Below are 18,784 nucleotides of genomic sequence, written 5' to 3'. Positions count from 1 at the left end.
TTGAGTCTCAGATGACAATCTGCAAGCTGTTCAAGTGCTATGCCAGTGCAGCTGGAGCCCAAAGTGGAGCACATTTGCTGCCTGTGGCAGAATGACAAGAGCAAAGATGCCTCTTGCTTCTTCGTCTGCTCCCTCTCCCAGAAACCAAAAAGATTCACCAGTATCTTGTGTACCTGTTAATATTCATAGACTCAATAGGAAGTAGCTACTCCTGATCAGTGGTAGACAGATGAAAGAGGTGGATCTGTGAGCTCTTCCACCTGCTTTTCTCTGGGATTTCTTTAGTGAATTTAATAATTTCTGCCCAGATCTGGAAAGAAAGAAGAAAGGCTAAGTTGAGATAACTGACACATAGGGTAATCTGCTTATTATGGATGATTTGTTGTTCATTGTCATTCTTCTCACTCTTCTTGGTTTTTATTGTAAAGTTTCTCTACTATGACGAGAAGAATTCTTCCAGTGGCATTAGTGTTATTTTTATTGCAGCAGGTGGCTAAGACCTGGTAAAAAACAGCCATTACCCAATTTGGAAGAGTATTTTTACTGACTTGCTAGATGCTTATTTAAAGCAGAAATAGTGGTAGAACAGAGAAGAAAAATTGCTTTGACATGTGAACAATCATTACTCAAGAATAATTTTCCTCTCCTATCATACACATGCAATCATGAAGACATTTTTTTCTACCTTCTACCGATTTCATTTCTCTGCTCTCAGAACTGCTAAGATGAAAACCATACTAACAGTAAAAGAAAGTACTATAAGCTCATCTCTGGCCTGCAGCATTCAGGCTCCATAACACTTCCAAAATTATTTTGGAGTTAAGCTTATAAATCCAATAGAATATTTGTAAAACATGCCTAAGATGAGAAACAAGACAATTAATATTCCAGCAAACTATCTATGAATTTATGAAACTGGCATCTCAAGAGTAACTATTTTGCAAAGTCCATAGCCAGAAACACAAATATCAGTTTAAACTCATTTCTTACACAGAAGGTATCTTTCACGAAACCAAAGGGAAAACCCCCAAACTTATTTTTTGTACAAAAAAAAATAAACCAAGCAGAAAATAATTCTGGTCCTGTCTGCAGTTTAAGCTACTTGGTTAAGAAGTATGTTTCATTTTCTTAGTATGAGCAAGAGGTAGAAGGAAAAAAAAGAAAAAAAAACCAAAGAAAAAAGTGCAGCTCTAAACCTAGATGTAAAAAAATTCTCTACCAGTGAAATTTCCAAATAGTCCTGTTTAGAACCTCAAAAGCATACACACACACCCCCTTCTCCAATACGCGCAAACTCTAAACCATCTCAGGTTTCTGCCAATCTTTCTTTAAAAATCAGTCAGCGAGTATGATAAATTTCATTCAATTTGCCGTCCACTTTTACTGGAAAATGCAGTTTCTGCAAAGCTTTTCAATCGCTTGACTACAAAATAAGCTCCTGTTCCACTCGGGGCGGGGGGCGGGGGCGCGGTGGAAACAAAAACTAGACGACAAAGTTTCGAGCCAAGGAAATGTTGTTTGCACCTCTTAGATCTTATGCCTGGCGCGCTTGACATTCCTCCGCCGCATTCCCTGCCAGAACCGCCTCCCCGCTGAGGGCGGCTTGCGGTGCATCATGGAAAATGTAGTCTGTCTGGGAAAACCAGCCTGGGAAAACCTTTGGCGGGAAGCCGCTCCAATTACGGCTTCTGCAGGGCACGGCATGCGAGCAAAGAGCTGCTCGCCGGGCAAGTAAGTGCTGTTTTCAAACTGCAAGCCGCCAAAAAATGCCGCTTACAAGCTATAGTTCCAAAAGATGTAATTAATATATTTGGTTTTAAATTTGGTTAATAAAAATAAGAAATGGTGACTGCTCTACCATGACGCATCAAAGCGTAATCCCATTTCCGACATAAAATTCGTAAATACCAAAAATATTTACTTTTAAATTTAACCAGCGAAACAGAAGCGTCAGTTGCTCTGCAATGACACACAGCCCACAGCCTCTGTGCGCAGAAACGCGCTGTGGGCTGTGTTCGCTCCATCCCTGCCGTGCGGCCCTTCCATGCGGTCGGTGTTCCAGGAGCTGCGGCGGGAGCAGCGCTCCGTGCTGCGGGCAGCCACGGCGCCACGCAGCATCTCGGGGCCCTCAGCATATCTATATACACATATGTACACAAATATAGCTATATATATATATATTTTTTTTTTTTTTCACAGGAAGGACACTTAATGCGAGGCGCCGGCACGGACCCGAATGTCGCGGTTTTTAAAGATCGCCGAAAACACCCCGACCCTCTGCTGTGTCGCGACATTCTCACGACCCACCTGGGCAAACACGGTGCCTTCATCGCGTCCAACTGACTCACTGAGCGTCCGTGCCGCCCACCCCTGTACCTCGGCTCTCCCGGAGCGCTTCCAAGCCCGGACATCTGCAGCGCCAACCGGGTGCTGGCACCGGGATGACGACCTTTACCGTACTACCTCTAATGGAAGGGAAACCTAACCCCCCCACAAAACCCAACCACAACACATCTTGGGGCGGGCCTCACTCGTGCAGCTCAAGAGCTTGTTATATGCACGCACCTGGGCTCCTGCTCCAGAGGCGGACGGAAAAGGCTTCGCCCGTTGCGGCCCGCCTCTGAAGCAGGAGCGCAGGTCTTTCCCTCGCCGCGGCCGCAGCCGATACCGTATTTCCCGTCCGCGAAGCCCGGCTGGGCTGAGCTCGCTCCGCCCCTCCGGCTTTCCCGGCAGAGGTGACGGGGTTCAGCTGCGGCGGCGGCCCCGCCCCCGCGTTCCATTCCCTATATGGCGGCGGAGCGGGGGGCTCCGCCGGCCACGCCCCCCTTTTCCCACGACGTGCGCGAGGGCGCGCCCGGGCTTGCGCGCGTGACATCAACGGGAGAAGGGGCTGGGAAAGGGGAGGGTGCGCGCGCCACCCCCTGGCGCTTCCCCCTCCGCCCACCCCCCGCCGTTCTATTTATGTTTGTTACGCTGATTTGCATAAGGCCCGCCCACCCCGCAGCCGGCGAGGCCGCGCGGCCCCGCCCCCTTGCCACATAAGGGCAGAGGGGGGCGTGTCCCCGGGGGCTCGCGGGCGCTCGCTGTCTTCCTGGAGCCGTTTATAGGGTACAGCCACTTCCGCTGTCGGCTTAGAAGCGGCGCGATCATGGCGGAGCGCGGTCAGCTCCCCCACCCCGGCAAGCGCCTCTGCTGCAGACCCGGCTATGGCTTGGGCTGCAGGCCGGGGCAGCGGGCGGGCGGCTCCGGGCCCGGCGGCGGCGCGCTCTGCGCCGGACCCTCCTCCGCAGCTGCCGCCGCCGCCCTGGGGCTGCTGCCGCTCGGCAAGACCCAGAGCCCCGAGTCCCTGCTGGACATCGCGGCTCGCAAGGTGGCGGAGAAGTGGCCCTTCCAGCGGGTGGAGGAGCGGTTCGAACGGATCCCGGAGCCGGTGCAGCGCAGGATCGTCTACTGGTCCTTCCCCCGCAGCGAGAGGGAGATCTGTATGTACTCCTCGTTCAACACCGGCGCCGAGGATCCCGCCGCCTGCCCCGGGGGCGCCGCCGCGCCCGGCGGGGCCGTGGACGCCGCCGCCGCTGCTGCCGACGAGAACCGGCTGCCCTTCCGCAGGGGCATCGCTCTGCTCGACGGCGGCTGCGTCGATAACGTCCTGCAAGTCGGTGAGTCACCGGCCCGTTCCGCTCTGGGGCCAGGCCGCCGCCGCTCGGGGCCGCGGGTCTCCCGCTGCGTGTCACCCACTTGCCGTCCGTCTCTGTCTCCGCCGGCAGCTCCCCCGCCCGCGGCCCGGCCCGTGCGAGCCCTTCACTCCCCGGCTGTGCCGCGGACCGGGCAACTTCCTCCGCCGGTCTCCTCCCCCTCGTGCTCGGGACTCGCAGTGGCTCCGTGACACGGACACGGCTCCCGCTTGTCCCTTTAACTCGCAGCCCCGCACCGCGCCGTGCCCGCTCCCGGTAATCCAGCCTGTGTAATCCCGTTTGGCTCTGCCCCCCTACCAGCGTCCACCCCCGGTAATCCGGGTCATCGCTTTACCCTGAGCCACAATAGCGAGGAGATGCCGCCCCCCCCAATCCCGAGGGGGACCGCCAGTGGAAATGAATCAGCAGAAGGGCGGCCGGCGGGGGAAGGAGGGCGGGGGCGGGATGCGCCGCCGTCCAAAATAAAGACATAAAAGCGGTGCGAGACCCCGGCAGCGGGAGTGCGGGGGGGGGGATCCGCGAACAAAGGCATTTCTAGGGCAGCAGCGACGAGCCGGAGGGAGGGGGCGCGATCCGCCCCGACGGGGGTGGTATGGCTGGGGGGGGTTGCTTTGGAATGAACGGCTTCGTGACAAGGGGGGGAAAGCGCAGCTCTTCCTCCTCCTGGAACAATACCCCCCTCCTCTTCCTCATCCCCAGCCCAGCCGCCTGCCGCTGTTCTTCACCCGCTGCGGGTTCCCTTGGTTAACTCCTCCCTGCCTGTGTTTAAAGGGCTGCAGAGGTGGGTATTCCCCCACTTTTGGGGGGCTGTCTGCCGGGGGCGGCTCCTCGTTCATTCAGGGAATAGAAGGGGAGCCGCCCCCGGCAGACAGTCCCCTCCGCCGGTGGTGATGCTCTTTGTGTGACCCGGCCACTTTGTTCTCATTTTTGTGTTTATTTGCGTCTTTTTTTTCTTTTTTTTTTTTTTTTCCTCTCAGTTTTCTGTCGTTTCCCCTTCTCCTCCCCTGAAAAGGGGAAGACAGACAAAAGAGGCTGCTGCTCGCCTTTTGTTGACGGCGGCGGCTCGATGTGTTTGTGTGTGTGTGGGGCGCCGGCATTCCCCCCTTCATCTTCCCCCAAAACCTCGGTGCTGCCCGCTGCGGGTTTGACTTGGCGGGCACCTTGTAAACGTGCCATCAGTTTTTTCCCGAAGGGAAAACGTGTCCCTGCTCCTAGGCTCAGTGCCCTTCTCTTCTGCCTACGGGGACTTACTTTTTTTTTTTTTTTTTTTTTTTTTCTGTTTGCTTGTTCTTTTTTTAATCTAATTAACTTTCTTACAAGTTTCATCTTCTGACTTTCTCTTTCCAAGGGTCTGAGGTGCATCTGTGGTTCCTCAGGACTGGCAAAACCAGAAGTAAGGCTTTTTTAGTTTGGTTGGCAGTGCTGAGATTATTTTTTTTTCCCTTTTGCTTGCACTTGATTCTGTTTGCAAGCGATTAGGAATGACAGGAGTGCACATAGGGAGGGTTTCTTGGCTGATTGCATTTAAGCCAGGAATTCACTGTGAAAATAAAGCCAAGGGGCAATAAATAAAAGATGCAATCTTCTCTAGGAGGCAGGCACCCAGCGTGGACTTTGCTTTCCTTGCTTTCAGCAGTGGAGTAGGCCTCAGTGAGTAGTTGTGAAAGCAAAAAAGTAACTTTTTGTGTGTCTTCAAAGGGGGGGGGCATTGAGTAATGTTGGCAAGGGTCAATGTGAAGAAAGAAAATAAGTATAAGTCCAACTGAAGTGTTGACTGCTTCTTCTGGAACCCTTAAATGCATTTCAAACAGATACTGTACCCACTGCTGAAAATACATTTGCTTTGTTGTATTCCCTGTTCCCCCCTCCCCCCGCCCCCCAACCTTATGTGAGCCTCCTTTGAAATTCTGTGCAAAAATAGTAGTGGAAACTGGTGATATGAAAGATGTCAGTTGTTTTGACGGAGGCCTTTGGCGAGGGAGTTGTGGAGGACTTGGTTAGGTTGGGTCCTGCTGTAGGAAAGTTCTTGTGTAATCTGGGTAGGTAGCTGTGTCATTAAGACCAGGTCTTGCCGACAAGATATTCCTTGTGAAGCAGAAAGGTGCAGCTGTTAAAAGGCAATTCAGCTCTAGAGTGAGTTATGTTGGGCAGAGAATGGAATTGGTTCCATATAATACAGCTGAATATGTAGCATTGATGAAAACTTAGAATTAAGTTTATGTAAGTGCATGTTTAGTGACCACATAAATGTGAACTTATGTTCTTTGCAGTATGAGTAATGGAAACTCTGTAAATGTTTACTGTTGAACTATGGAAAAGTGCAGTTATTGGACAAAATACATTTTATTACATATCAGTTCTAACAGCCTTACTTGTTACCTGAAGTATTACTATAAACAGGGAATGCAAGACTTGATTGGAGAGACACATAAATTTTGGTTCAGTGGTAGTTAAATGGCACCATTTGCTTCTGAATTTTACATTTTAAATTTTGCATTCTAGCCCTGAATAAAGATTCTGCCAATTTTATCATTGTAAATCATTTCAGGCAGGAGGATTTCACAAACATTGTATCTAAGGTTTTATAAAAATCTTCATGGGATCCTGCTTTATACCTACTGAGTTAATCTCTTGTGTGGTGTCTTGTAAAGAAAATCTGAAATAAAATGAAGATGGCGTATTAGTGATACACACAAATAATGTTCTTGGTAATCGGGCAGTCACGTTGGCTGCTAGGCTATTTAGTAGTTCAATGGTGCTGTCCTAGCATAACAATTAGCATCACTTAATTTTGAAGGATTTTTCTCCAAAGAAGACAGCTTCAGAATTCAATTTGCATCTAATTTATTGATGTATTTATAGCTTTTTGATATGCTTCAACTAGACATGAAGGTTTTTCTTTTTTAGTTTATTTTAAAAAAGCCAGAGAATGCAGGCTCCTAAAGCAAACCTTCCCAACTGCGTGAAACAGCTCTTTTACCATGCATGTTTTTAACTTATTTCAAACCAAGTATTTTTAGTAAAAATTACAGTCTAAACAAGAAAGCACTTTGTGAGTAAATATGACAATCTGGAAGGAAAATTAGAAATTGACTGTGTTTCATTCGGCCAAATTTGTGAAGATGCCAGGAGCAAGCAGACAGTTTTAGATGGCGAAGTGTATATTTGGTTTCTGAGGTTAGTCCTGAATTAGTACACAGTACTGTATTGTCGTCACGGCTGTGGCTGTCAAGGTTAGGAAGAGGTGTGATCCCTCAATAGCACAGCTGACCTGGCGAGAGCCCTTAATGCAGCTATTCTAGGAGAAGAAATAAACCCCTGTGCCTCCACTGGTATGACTCTTGCTTAGGGAAAGACAGAGGTTGCCTTGGCTGTAGTGCTGTAAAATGCAGCTTCACAGCTACAGCTGTATCTGCATTAGAAGTGCTCGAAAATTTTGTGATACATCATACAAGTACTCCTACAGTATCCCTGTCTGTTGGTAATTTGAGGCAGGTTTGTCTTTGTTGCGTAGACCCTGCTTGCTCATACAGGCCTTCCTTAAAGGAGTTACAGCCCTTTCCATGGTAGCATACTGTGGTAGGTCATACCTTTTAGGTATGAATGGCAAGGGAGTGAGTTGGAGGGAAGGGACTCCTTGGGAAGGAAAATACAAAGAATTCATTGACTGGCACTTGCCACAGCTCTAGAATATGATGTTAGTATTATAAGCTAGAAAGCTGCTTTATCTGTGGAAGGAGGCTCAGCTGAAGAACATCATTAGCATGGAGCTGCAGGCTCATGTTTTGGAAGCCCCTTTGAGATACCTGGTTGTGGGATGTAACCAAAATGCTTCTTAGAGAAAAGCAAAGTAAAATTTCTCCTTTGTTAGATAGTAGTTGGAGATCACTGATGTTTCTTTCGTTTGTTCTTAAGTTAAAGACTGGAGATTTGTTTTGCTTTCAAAACCAAGAGAAGCCATTTTTTTCAGCAGGAGCAAGAGAAGGCTTTAGAAGACCATATTGGTAGCCGCATGTAGTTCTGGTGGAATGTGTATTGTAGTCAGCAGATTTCAGATCCTTTTAGTGGACAATGATTTGAGTTAAATTTTCGTTCTTCCTAGCCATCTTTTCTGAAAAAAACTGCCCAAAACTTTGTGAAATTGAAGAGCATGTAAAACAAAAGTAATTTCTCTTCTTTCATGACAGAGCTGGCACAAATGTTATACTGTGCTATGAGCTGAACTGCAACTTTTAGCAGATGTGGTGATCCTTACTGATGTGTGCAATGTATACGTAATGGTTGATGAAACCTGTGGGACAGATGTATTTAGTAAAAGGATTTACTTAATGAGAGTAATACTGAGTTGTGTGACAAAACTAAGGCTATCATTAGTGGGAATGTAGGTGCTGTGTTTAGTATTAACTTTTTTTGACTTATGATACCAAATTGTTCTGGTATGTGTAGTGACCTTTTTCCAAGAGGAAGAGGTTGTGTTAAACTCTGCCTATTTGAAGAGGGGAATTTTGTGTGCTGACATGCTGAAGGAACAATCATGTTCTTCCACAGTCAGCCTAAGTTGGGGTTTGGTTAGGAATGTATGAGTAAAACAAGTCATCCAGAATTTGTTAATACAATATTGTGGTATGGGCGTAAACAAATGATGTCTGACTTTTTGCTGGACTTTTTTGGACTTAGTTCCAAGACTAGTAGAGTCTTGCGAAAATACCTTAATTGATTCCAGTTTCAGTTTGCTCGAAGAAATAACTACCAATATTTCCAAGTTCCAGAACAGAAACTAATAAGCTAATTTTTAAACCTTTTGTCCTGAAAGGGAGACATCTAATGCATTCCAGTTTCCTTGTTAGATTTGGAGTGCAACTGGGGATATGCAAGCTGATTTCTGTGTGTGTACTCTAATACACTATCCTTGACCTTGAATAATTTCTTTAGAAACCCTGAAAAAAAAGAGCAAAAGAAGTAAAAAAAGCTGTTGTTCAAGACCAGATCACTGAAGGTGGAAAAGCTTTGTAGATCAGCTCTTGCCTTTAATTCAGGCTTTCTAAAAGTGTCTGATCTGGATTTCAAGAAGATGTAAGTATTTTTAGAGTGATTTCAAAATATGAAAATAAAACTTTATACTATCTTTGTATGTAGTTGTGAATAGTAGGATAAATGTAATAGGACAGTGTCAACACTGCTCTAGAATTCATTTATTTTTTAAGGAAAATAATTGCTAATCACTTGCCATCACAATTTTTAAAACGAGGAGTCTTCTTTTATACAGGAGTGTTGTATTTGGTTCATGTACCAAAATCTTTCATTGTTTGTTTTAGGTCAGTTTTCATGTTTCTTATATTCCATTTTCCCCTTAATTTCAAGGCTTTCCTCACATCCAAGAGAACAATTTTCATTTTTAAATCTGCTGTTCCTTTTAGAAAGTGATTCCATCTTTATATATGATCTGATGTTTTGGTATGTAGCAATGTTTGAATATGAACCACTTGTCATGGCAGCAACTGATGCCTGCATATGCTCTCTCTCCCTGTATGCTAACTTTCAGAGATGAACAGTTAATTAAAAGCAGAATCTGTGTATACTGGGGCTATTTAAAAGTCAGTATCAGACAAACTGGTTTCCTTTAAAATCAGTGGCTAATGGCTGCATTTTGCTGTATCATTTGCTTTTATAAATGAACGTGTTAAAATCGAACCATTACTTAAGACTCTGCTAACATTCTAATTAAAAAGTTCAGGTGAAAAAATGTGCTAAACAGTTCTTACTGTAGAAGGACGAGGTACATTAGATGGCACGCTCTAAGATATGTCTGCATGAGTTCAATTTAAGTGTCACCTGCTGCCTAGGTAATCTAGCGATGTCAAGATAAAGTGTGAAGTTTTGTAGTAGTGTAAATATGAGTGCAAAGTTACAGTAGTATAGGAAAACAGCTGACATCCTTTTACTTGCTTTATCTTTAGCTTATTTTCTTGGGGGTTAGGTAGGAGAATTTACTGCATCTTTAAAAAAACCCCAAAAGTCAAGTCCAAAAAGAACCATGGTATTTTAACTGACAAAAGGTATCCTAATTTATGAATATGCTGTCTGTGACATGAACTAATTTGAAATCTTAAGAAGCTTTCAAGTGCAGCAAGGATACAGATTTAATGTGAATTCTGATTGCCTGGAATGCAGTCAGCCTGACAGCACGTGAACACTTGAGTGCTGTCCAACAACTGCACTTCTTCTGAGAGATCTGTCTTGAATTTCCAGTTTTTCCTCTTGGTTTACTGTCCAGGACTATGAATGTAAAAAGTTCTCAGCTGGGTATGTGTGCAACCCTTGACGTGGCTTCATAACCTTCTGTGACCTGTATCACTGCCGATGTTGGCTGGTGCTGTACACTGGCTTGCATTCTCCTTCCAGCTACATGCCAATTACCATGATTTATGTGATGGCCTTGTGGCACATTACCCTGCTGTCCTCTGAAGCAGCAACATGCATCCAGTTTTTGTTGCCTTGGCCCTGCTGTGGAGGGCCAGAATGTCTGGAAAACCAGAGATATAAATCACCATCTTAAAATAGTTGTTTTCTGACTGAGTTCTGCAAGTGTGCAAACAGATTGGAGGAGTCTAGCCTTCTAATAGTAACTACAGTGTAGAGAATTCCTTTGTGGTTAAGTCAGAACTGATAGAAGGCCTACTGTAAGAGCTGAGTGGGCATACAAAAGACTTTTTCTGATGTGGCACAATTCAGTATAGACTGAAGAGTGTCCTAATGTGGAATTTTTACCAACACTTTATTAAACACTTCCAAAAGTGAAAAATGGATTTTCAAAGAGGAGAAATTTCAGCAGTGTTTGAAGTACATTTTAAAGTAATGCTTTACATCACATGCTTTAAAAAGGAGAGTATGTGTTTTTATTTGTGGTTTTAAAGATTATTTATTTATTTATTTATTTTATCCTAAGCCTCCATTTGTCTTTGCAAGTGAGTGTATTTGACAGTCTTGAAATACCTGGAAATTTTGCTTTGGAAATGCATGGGCAATGGCTGAGAGTCTGACGCTAATTGGAAGGATGTGGTAAAACCTGTCAGTAAGTTTAAATTTGCACTAGTAGAGCTAGCTGATCAGATAAATAGGAAGCTCATTTACTGTATTAATGTGCTAAAAATTCAGGTGACTTACCTTTTATCCTAGCTTATTTAACAATCCGCCTGTTTACGTAAGTCATCTGTCATTGTTAGTTGATGTAAGACCTTTAATACATTTTGCCATTGTTGGAAAAATAACGGGTGAAATGGCATAGTAAGATATTTCAGAGAAGTATGTGTTAATATATATCTTTATTGTGTCTTTTTTGACTTTACTTTTTCACAAAAGTTAATTGCATTCAAATGATTGTTTTGAAGGCCTGGAAAATCAACTGCTGCATAGCTGTATGACTTCTAAGAAATGAGACACTTGGTTGTATGTGTGCCAAGTTTAACTGCTAACTGGTTACTGACAGCCGGTAGTAATGCAGTGGCAGTGCAGGAACTATGCAGGAATTCTGCAGCTGACTACAATGTTTAATTTACACTGACTAATGAAATAAAAAACATTAGACCATTGAGGCGTTTAAAATTGGATAAACTCTTACAGAGTGTGAGACAAATGTACAGTCTGTAACAGAGTAGAGGATCAAGTTTGCATGTATTCTAATCATTTAAGTGTTTTTAACCTTGTGTTAAGAGCTTGGCTTTGGGTTAAAGGCTTCAGCAGTGGCTCTCAGATTTGTTTCTGTATGCTTAAAGTTTGACTCTTCTTTAATGCTAGTAGCCTGCCTTCTTTCTGCATAGCAGTGTTCCACTATGTGTGCAAGGCCTAGTGGCAGCACAAGCTTTTTAAACTCATTTTAGCCTCTAGATTACCCTTGTCAAAAGTGGCTTCTGATCTTAATTATTTCTTCTAAATTTCTACATTCAACATTGGTATTTTGATTGGGCTGAAGTGCATGGAGCACCTATCCATATTCAGTGATTAATGATGGGATTGGCAGTATATTTATCAATGCTATAAATAAATACAGGTAATGTGGTCTTCAGAGTTTCATATGATTGATTGTTGGTCCTTTCTTCCACTTACATGCAGCTGTGGCTATGAAAGGATAGCCGATAAAAGCAGTGTTAAGAACTCATTACCAAATATACCTACAGATAATCTTCCTGGGATCTTCTGGAAAACGTGAGGAAATCAGTTGAGTGAAGAACTGCACTGTAAGCTGTTGGTTGCTTCCACAGCAGTTAGTAGTTCCATCAGACTTTACTTTTGCTGTTGGTGTAATACAATGCAGTGTTTTGGGAGGGTGGAAAATAGTCTTAGTAAAACACTCATTTGCATATTTACAAAGCTGGATTTAGTGACTGTGCTTAGTGGATTAAATATGGCTTGTTCTTCTTTAGGACAATTCTTCAGGATCTGTTGATTTTAAGAGTTTAAGAACAGGGAAAAATCAATAGTCTAAATGAATTGTTTAATATATTAGCTAAAGAAAGAGAAAAACTGGAACACTTTTTATTCTGAAATACTGTTATTATCAATGATAGCTGTGACAACTGGCTGTGCTGCTGCTGTGGTACATGCAAAATGAGTCTCAGTTCTTCCATTGATTTAGATTGTAAACTGAAACCTTGCAAACTGTCCACAGGTAGTGTCTTGGGGATAAAATATCAAGTCCATTATATTCTGTTTCTGGATCTAGTGTAGCTATATTATACAGAAGCCCAAAACTTCAATTTTGCTTCCTCCAGAGCAGGGGGATGAGGATGACATAAAATGCACAGCTGTTTTTTGTCTTTTTGTTATTGCAAGCCATGATATGTGAGAGCACCATCATGCAGCTTTCCTGATCAGATATGAATGCATGAATTAATAGAGGTGACTTCAGCTCAGTGTGCTAATGCATGAATGACAGGCAGTGAGTAGGACTGGGACATGATGTAACAGATGCCGTGAAAGTCTGATGGGATAAGAAAGCTGAGAATAAATTTATTTAGTCCTGTGTATAAATTGTAGAAGCAGCATACCACTTAGTTTTACGGACAGTTTCCAGTGATCAGTTTTTACATTGTCATGTATTGTGGCAATAGTTTACAGGTTTGATTTCTAGGTAAATTTGTAGATGATAAATGTAAATGACTATTTGGTAGCAGGGAGCAAAGATGTGTTTAGGAATAAACAATAGTTTGTCTTATTGAATAATATATGCTTGAAGAGAAGGGAGGTGGTAAAATGCTGAATAAAATGCTTTATAGATGAGAGGCTGAGAAATGGGGAAGTGGTGCTGCCTGAGATAAGGTAGAGGTCAAAGATCTCACTAGACACCTGATGAGGTATATTTAAGGAGGACGTAGTCTGAATGACTGTTCCCTCTACATGCAGTACTTTTAATGAGTATTAGCGAAAGTATGGAAGCTGATAGACTTTTTCCTACAAAATGAAACACGGCTTTCAAGATGGAAAATAGGTTATCAAAGAGTAACTTATCTGTTCTGTAGCTTTTGAAATTGCAAAATAGTTTTAAGTTATGAAGTGGGTGTCCTCTCTTTTCAACCTTTTGTTCCAATTTCAGTTTTTTAATAAGATGTATCTGATGCACAAAGGTAATGCTCTAATTTTTCAGATAATGCTTTCTGTGTATTGGAAGGGTGTTTGTCAGATTTTACTTTAGCAGAAGCTACTTACTGCTAAGTAATGATGGAAGCTTGACCGATGGTATAACAAAACCATTGACTTCATCTTGTGCAACCGTTTGAAAGAGATTTTTTCACAGCATTAATCATTCATTGATAAAATCGTAGATGGTAACTGAATTTCATTCACTATAAGCCATAGCCAAATTGTAGTTTAATTCTCCTGAAGAGACATTAAATGGCTTAGTTTTATAGCAATGTATATTGCAAAAAGAGACTTGTTTTCTTCTTTTGGTGTCCTGTTTCCCCACCCATCCCCTCCACCTCCAGTGAATATTTATGGTGCCCAAACTTGTGAACAACAATTTTTTTTTTTTTTTCCCCAGAACCTATAAATTGTTCTGACCTGGGATGGGGAGTGCAGACAAGGATCTGATGAAGAGTGATACACAGCTTCCTTCATTGGACAGTTCTTCAGACAAAAGTAGGAAATAGGAAGGGGGAAGAGGAAGACAACTGTCAAGAGTTGCTACAGTGGTGATCAGAAGGACTAGAGAAATTTTTCCTGCTGATAAGGGGGCATCTGGAAGTCAAACTTGACATTGGTAGGGGTATAGGATAAGTGGTGAAGACTGAAAACATAGGTCAGATGTGAGCATTGTAATCTCAGTACCTAAGAGATCCAAGTCTTGTTGCGCTTAAAAGGAAGGACTTGTGTCTGTTCAGCAGGACAGGGAAGGGTGCTGATGTCAGAAAGCTGAATACTCCCAGTATGTAGAATAAGCTTAAGGGAGAAAGATGTCAGTAAGATCAAAGCTGCTTCTTCCTGATACTCAGTGTGAAATGATAGCTAGTGAAATGTTAGAATGGATGAGTGGAAAGAGATGTGAATCATGGGTATGTGCTTCAGTGCATCCTGCCTGTTAGGAGGTCCATCTTCCCCTCCCTCATTGAATAACAAAAGGAAGTTAAGTAGAGATCAAGCGTTGAGAAACAGCTACTGAAAGGAGGAAGCAGAGGAAGATGACTGAACAATGAGACACTAAGCTGCGATTTTAGGAAATAAAAGGAGAAGCACAAAAATCTGTTCAAGTTTAAAGTTGTGGGAGCGGAATCAACATTTTCTGGAAGTGCTGAAAGGTACAGGAGCCTGAATCCAGAAGACATCGCCACTAGGGACCATGGTGAGAGCCACCTCAGTGTGATGCACTGCACTGGAACCACCAAGGGCCCAATGGCAGAACCACATTCCAGGCAAGGGCCTTGGTGTACTCAATGACTTCGTTGTGGGAGTGAGCGGGTGATGTGGGCCAAGATGGTGATGTGATATAATGAAACCACCTCAGGCGAAAGTTAATGGGTGAATGAGGTGGGAGAGTCTGCAGCATTAGAGTGGAAGGAGCGCCTGGCATACATGTAGGTTGATTGGTAGGCATGGGGGGTTTTCTATAGCGGTGTTTTGCTCCAGGAGCTCAGGAGGTATAGCATGTCATGCAGCCTTGGTGAGGCAATAAGTGTCGTGAGCCTGGGGATTGGGGTGTGTGGTGTTTGAATATGACAAAGTCAGAGCAGCTCCACTTCTGTTGCAGTTGATGCTGGTTTGAAGTATGAGAAGCAGAGTGGGAATGCTGTATTTGTATGGTGGACTGGAGGTGGGACGGCTGGAGGGACCTTTGGTGGCTTATGCTCTGTAGAGCAGACTGCCCTCACACCATACTCTACATTGACCAGCTCCTCTTCCACGGGTAAAAGCACCTTTGGTCAGCTACCTTCTGTCAGGAATGGATGTATTTGCAAGCAGGGGGCTATTGTGATGTTTGTGAGCAATATGTGCTGTAGGTGTCTAACAGTGGTGTCCAGCATGGTGGTGATGGCTCGCAGAACCTGATGTGGTGCAGTGACAGAGGGCCTCCACTGACTTGAACGATGCGTGTCAGCTGTTTGGAGGCTCTTGTACCAGCCTGCAACACCTGAATAATGTGGTGTGCTGAACAAAGGCTAAGATCGGTAGTCTCTGGTCTTTGTAAATACGGATTTCAAGCTCAGCTACAGGCCTGATGTCTGTCTTCTTAAGGCTGGTAACCTTAGGTTGCCTGACAAAGATCATAAATGACAAAGGCCTTAAACTCTGACAGAAGTTGTAACTATATTTCCAGTTATAATTTAGCAGAGTTACCACTCTTGCCCCTCCCTTTTCGTAGGGAGGGGGCACATTCCTGGTTGACCAAGCCTGCTGCCCTAAGGAAAGCTGCCAATACAGAAGCACAGTGTGGCTGTGAGCATGGGAGTTCTCCAAGAGCCTGTTCCAGCAGACTTGCAATCTCTTGTCACTCAGTGAACTCCTCCAAGGACAGACTACAAAACAGGCCTATCAAAATAATTGTTTTCCATGGTGAAATACTTGTCATGAATATGGTAAATGAAAGAACTGACTCATTTGCTGTGCCATGACTCATTTATTTCTTTTTGCCTCATTGTGTAACTCTTAGAACAGAAAATGCACATTGCTGTGCTTATAACTTGTATTTTGGAAAGGTTTTCTGTGATTGTCATTTGCAAATTTCACCCACTGTGATGACCATTGTGTTATTCACCCTGAAGTTACGTGATTGCTTTAGGCTGGCTTAAATGCAGGCTGCTGTCAAATGAACACTGCAGTTCTCAAGCTTTCAGCTTGTGCCAGGGCTTGTGGAGCTGTGTGGTGAGCCAGAGGACTGGCCTGCTTATGAATTCAGATCTCGCTTGGTGAGTTTTACCTGGTTTATTGGCCAAGAAAATGCTACTCTTGATGCAAGGGACAGAAGATTGCAAGAGGGGGCACTGAGGAGGGCAGGACTCCTTTCTGTGTCAGTCACACTTACACGGGCCTAAAGTGGTCTTGAAGCCCTAACTGCTGCCAGGGGAAAGGAAATAGCTGGTGTGCTTGGGAGTTCACCTGTGGTAAAATGCAGCCTGTTTCTTTCAGAGCCACCAGCACAGGCCTTTCCTGAGCACAGGTTGCGTGTTAGGCATATATGAGTGAGCCATTTTCCATATTGCTTCATCCACAGTGGGGTTTTTTTTGTGGCACAAAAACTTGGCTAAGTGATGAGTACCCCTCCCACACTCCACCAGTGCTTAAAAGAAAGCCAGACAAATGTTTACTTTAAGAGTAGAGGAAAGGGGAAGGAAATACCTAACCATTTAGTCCAATTGTACAAATTCATATCTGTCTATATTTGCATAGCTGTTGCCAAAGGTACTTTTTGCCTTCAAAGTTCATACATTTCCTCTTCTTTTGTGGCAGTGCTGAACTTCAGCGCACTTATAACAGAGACTTTCAAATTTAATTTTTTTCCTTAGTATGCGGTTGTTTGGTGACCAAATTGTGTGTTTAATGTTTATTTTCATCATAGCTGTTGACCTGTTTATTTTTATCACAGCTGTTGCTAAAGTAAGTGTTCACAGCTCTTTGCATGACTAGACCTGCTGAGCCAACATAACTAAGAATGAGAAGACTCTTCTTTATTTCTTGAACTTTGATCTGTTGCTGCTCAAGAGTCCCTGGAGGTTGCAGGATTGTGGTAGTGTAGCAGCAACTTTAGGTGTCTGGCATGTTTTTTTTTTTACTGGTAGTAATGCTTGAGAAAGAACTGATGGAGCACAGTGTGGAGATTTCAAGCAAAGTTTTTAGGGCTGGCTTGAAGGTGAGAAAAAGTCTTACTGCTTATAAAATAAGTATTTTTGATATGGACTTTACAGAGAGTCTGAAATAGCTTTGTGGTGTTCCAGTATCATTACTGCTTCCCCAAGTAGAACAGTAACTGAGCAGAACGGTGCTTTTGTATAACATCCGTAGTCTGGAAGCTAAATGACAGACAGCTGCTTTGCTAAGTGAGGTGTGTTTACTGAAATGATCTGTTTTCAGGACTCAAAGCCAATGTGTGATCTATTCCAGATGGAACTAACTAGTTCAGAGCTTCGTTTGCCCGTAACTGGTGGAGGGAAGAAGTGCATGAAAGCCCTGTTGCACACTTCACAGTGCAGATGAGGCCATTTCTAGGGCAATAATGGCTTTCCTTTACCATAATGAGAATTTTTGTGGGACTTGCCTGTCTGGGAGAGGGTGCTCTGGCTTTCTCAACTGCTTGCACGGTGGGACATCAAAGCTTATTACTGGCTTACTTTTAACAGTAGCCTGCTTCAGTGAGAAAGGATTCATCTAGGTTGCTCACTTCATAGAGGCTTCCCACAGTTCTAACAAGACAGTTGTGGCTGTCAGACTGTTTGTTACAGGCATTCATGAGTGAGACAGGGGATCCTTAAGTTGTGCAAAGCTTAAGCAGGGTTCTTCACCTCTCTGAGTTGTCTCCTGGTGGAAGGGAGCCTGCATGACCTCCAACCCTAACAGAAGTGTCTAGATCCTTCCAAACCTCTGCAGGTGGTGTTTATTGTACATGTTTATCTAGGCTCCTAAGCGAAACATTTGTTATTTGAGGAAAGTGAACTTACGCAGTCTGGTATCTTTCCTGCTCTATAGCTACACTGCTAATGGTATTATAAAATTAGATGTCTACCTCCTGTCATGCCTTGTTTTAGGCTCATCAGAGATGTTTAATATGATACTTTGGAAGCTGACCATGACTTCTGCAAGCCAGGTTTGTTAAAGAAGTACCAGCTTGAACTCTTGCCTACTTAGGAGAATGGAAAGCACTCAGGTGTATCAGTCTTTCAGTTTTTGTGCCAATTACTGTGGTTTCATGGTTGTCTTGTTTTTGACCCCTCCACCTCTATTCCTACTTCTGCTTTGCTATTTTGAAGATAAATACAGTCAGGGGAAACTGGATGTTCAGAACAGGGTTTTGAGCTATAGGCAGTGTTGTTGCTCACATGGAACTAACAAATAGGAAGAAGAACAATCCCCCTGGGTAATGCAAGAGGTTCTTTAAACACACAGAAATACAACAAAAGTGTTCAATTTTGAAGCCTGGGTAAATTATATTCGGCATAAGAAGCACAATCCCAGGAAGGATGGGACCCAGGTGAGGGAAGAGGAGAGGAGCAGAGCTTGTAGATGTCCTTTACCTTAATGAAATTCTGAAGCTATTTCCTGTACTTTAATTTCTATATTTGCACAAATCCAGGATTGTAATTCATGTAATTCTAGAAAAAGTATTTTGTTCATTTTACTCATAATTGAGTATGTCTTATCTTTAATCTAGGGAAAATTTTTTGCATTTGTTTTACTGGAAACTCAAAATATGGTTAAAAACCTGCGATTTTTATGTGCTGCAGTTGAGTGAGTCTCTGTAATTCTGCTACGTGTAAAACTTACTTGGATTGATGTTTCTTGATGGAACAGACAGGTCCAAGTGAATGTTCTCATCACAGCTCTGGGGTTGAGTGAAAGCATCTACCACTAAATCCCATGCACTTAGGTCTTTGCATACAGATTTGCTC

At 43.7% G+C, this 18,784-nt stretch overlaps 1 protein-coding gene across 1 annotated transcript in view; it reads left to right on the top strand.

The window, feature by feature from the left end:
* Window positions 1–3,133: 3,133 nt before the first annotated feature.
* The window catches only part of ZSWIM6 (zinc finger SWIM-type containing 6), a gene marked incomplete at its 3' end in the record, with an annotated part of 108,896 nt that continues 93,245 nt past the window's right edge, over window positions 3,134–18,784 (top strand). Inside the window, exon 1 of the mRNA XM_082301519.1 lies at window positions 3,134–3,659. Coding sequence (XP_082157645.1) covers window positions 3,149–3,659 — 511 coding nt within the window. The 5' untranslated portion in view covers window positions 3,134–3,148. The remainder of the gene's footprint in view (window positions 3,660–18,784) is intronic.

Source organism: Coloeus monedula (genome assembly GCF_965178545.1).
Source record: "Coloeus monedula genome assembly, chromosome: Z".
Lineage (NCBI taxonomy): Eukaryota > Metazoa > Chordata > Aves > Passeriformes > Corvidae > Coloeus > Coloeus monedula.
Note: the sequence above shows the minus strand (reverse complement) of the source record. Positions and strands in the feature narration are given on the sequence as shown.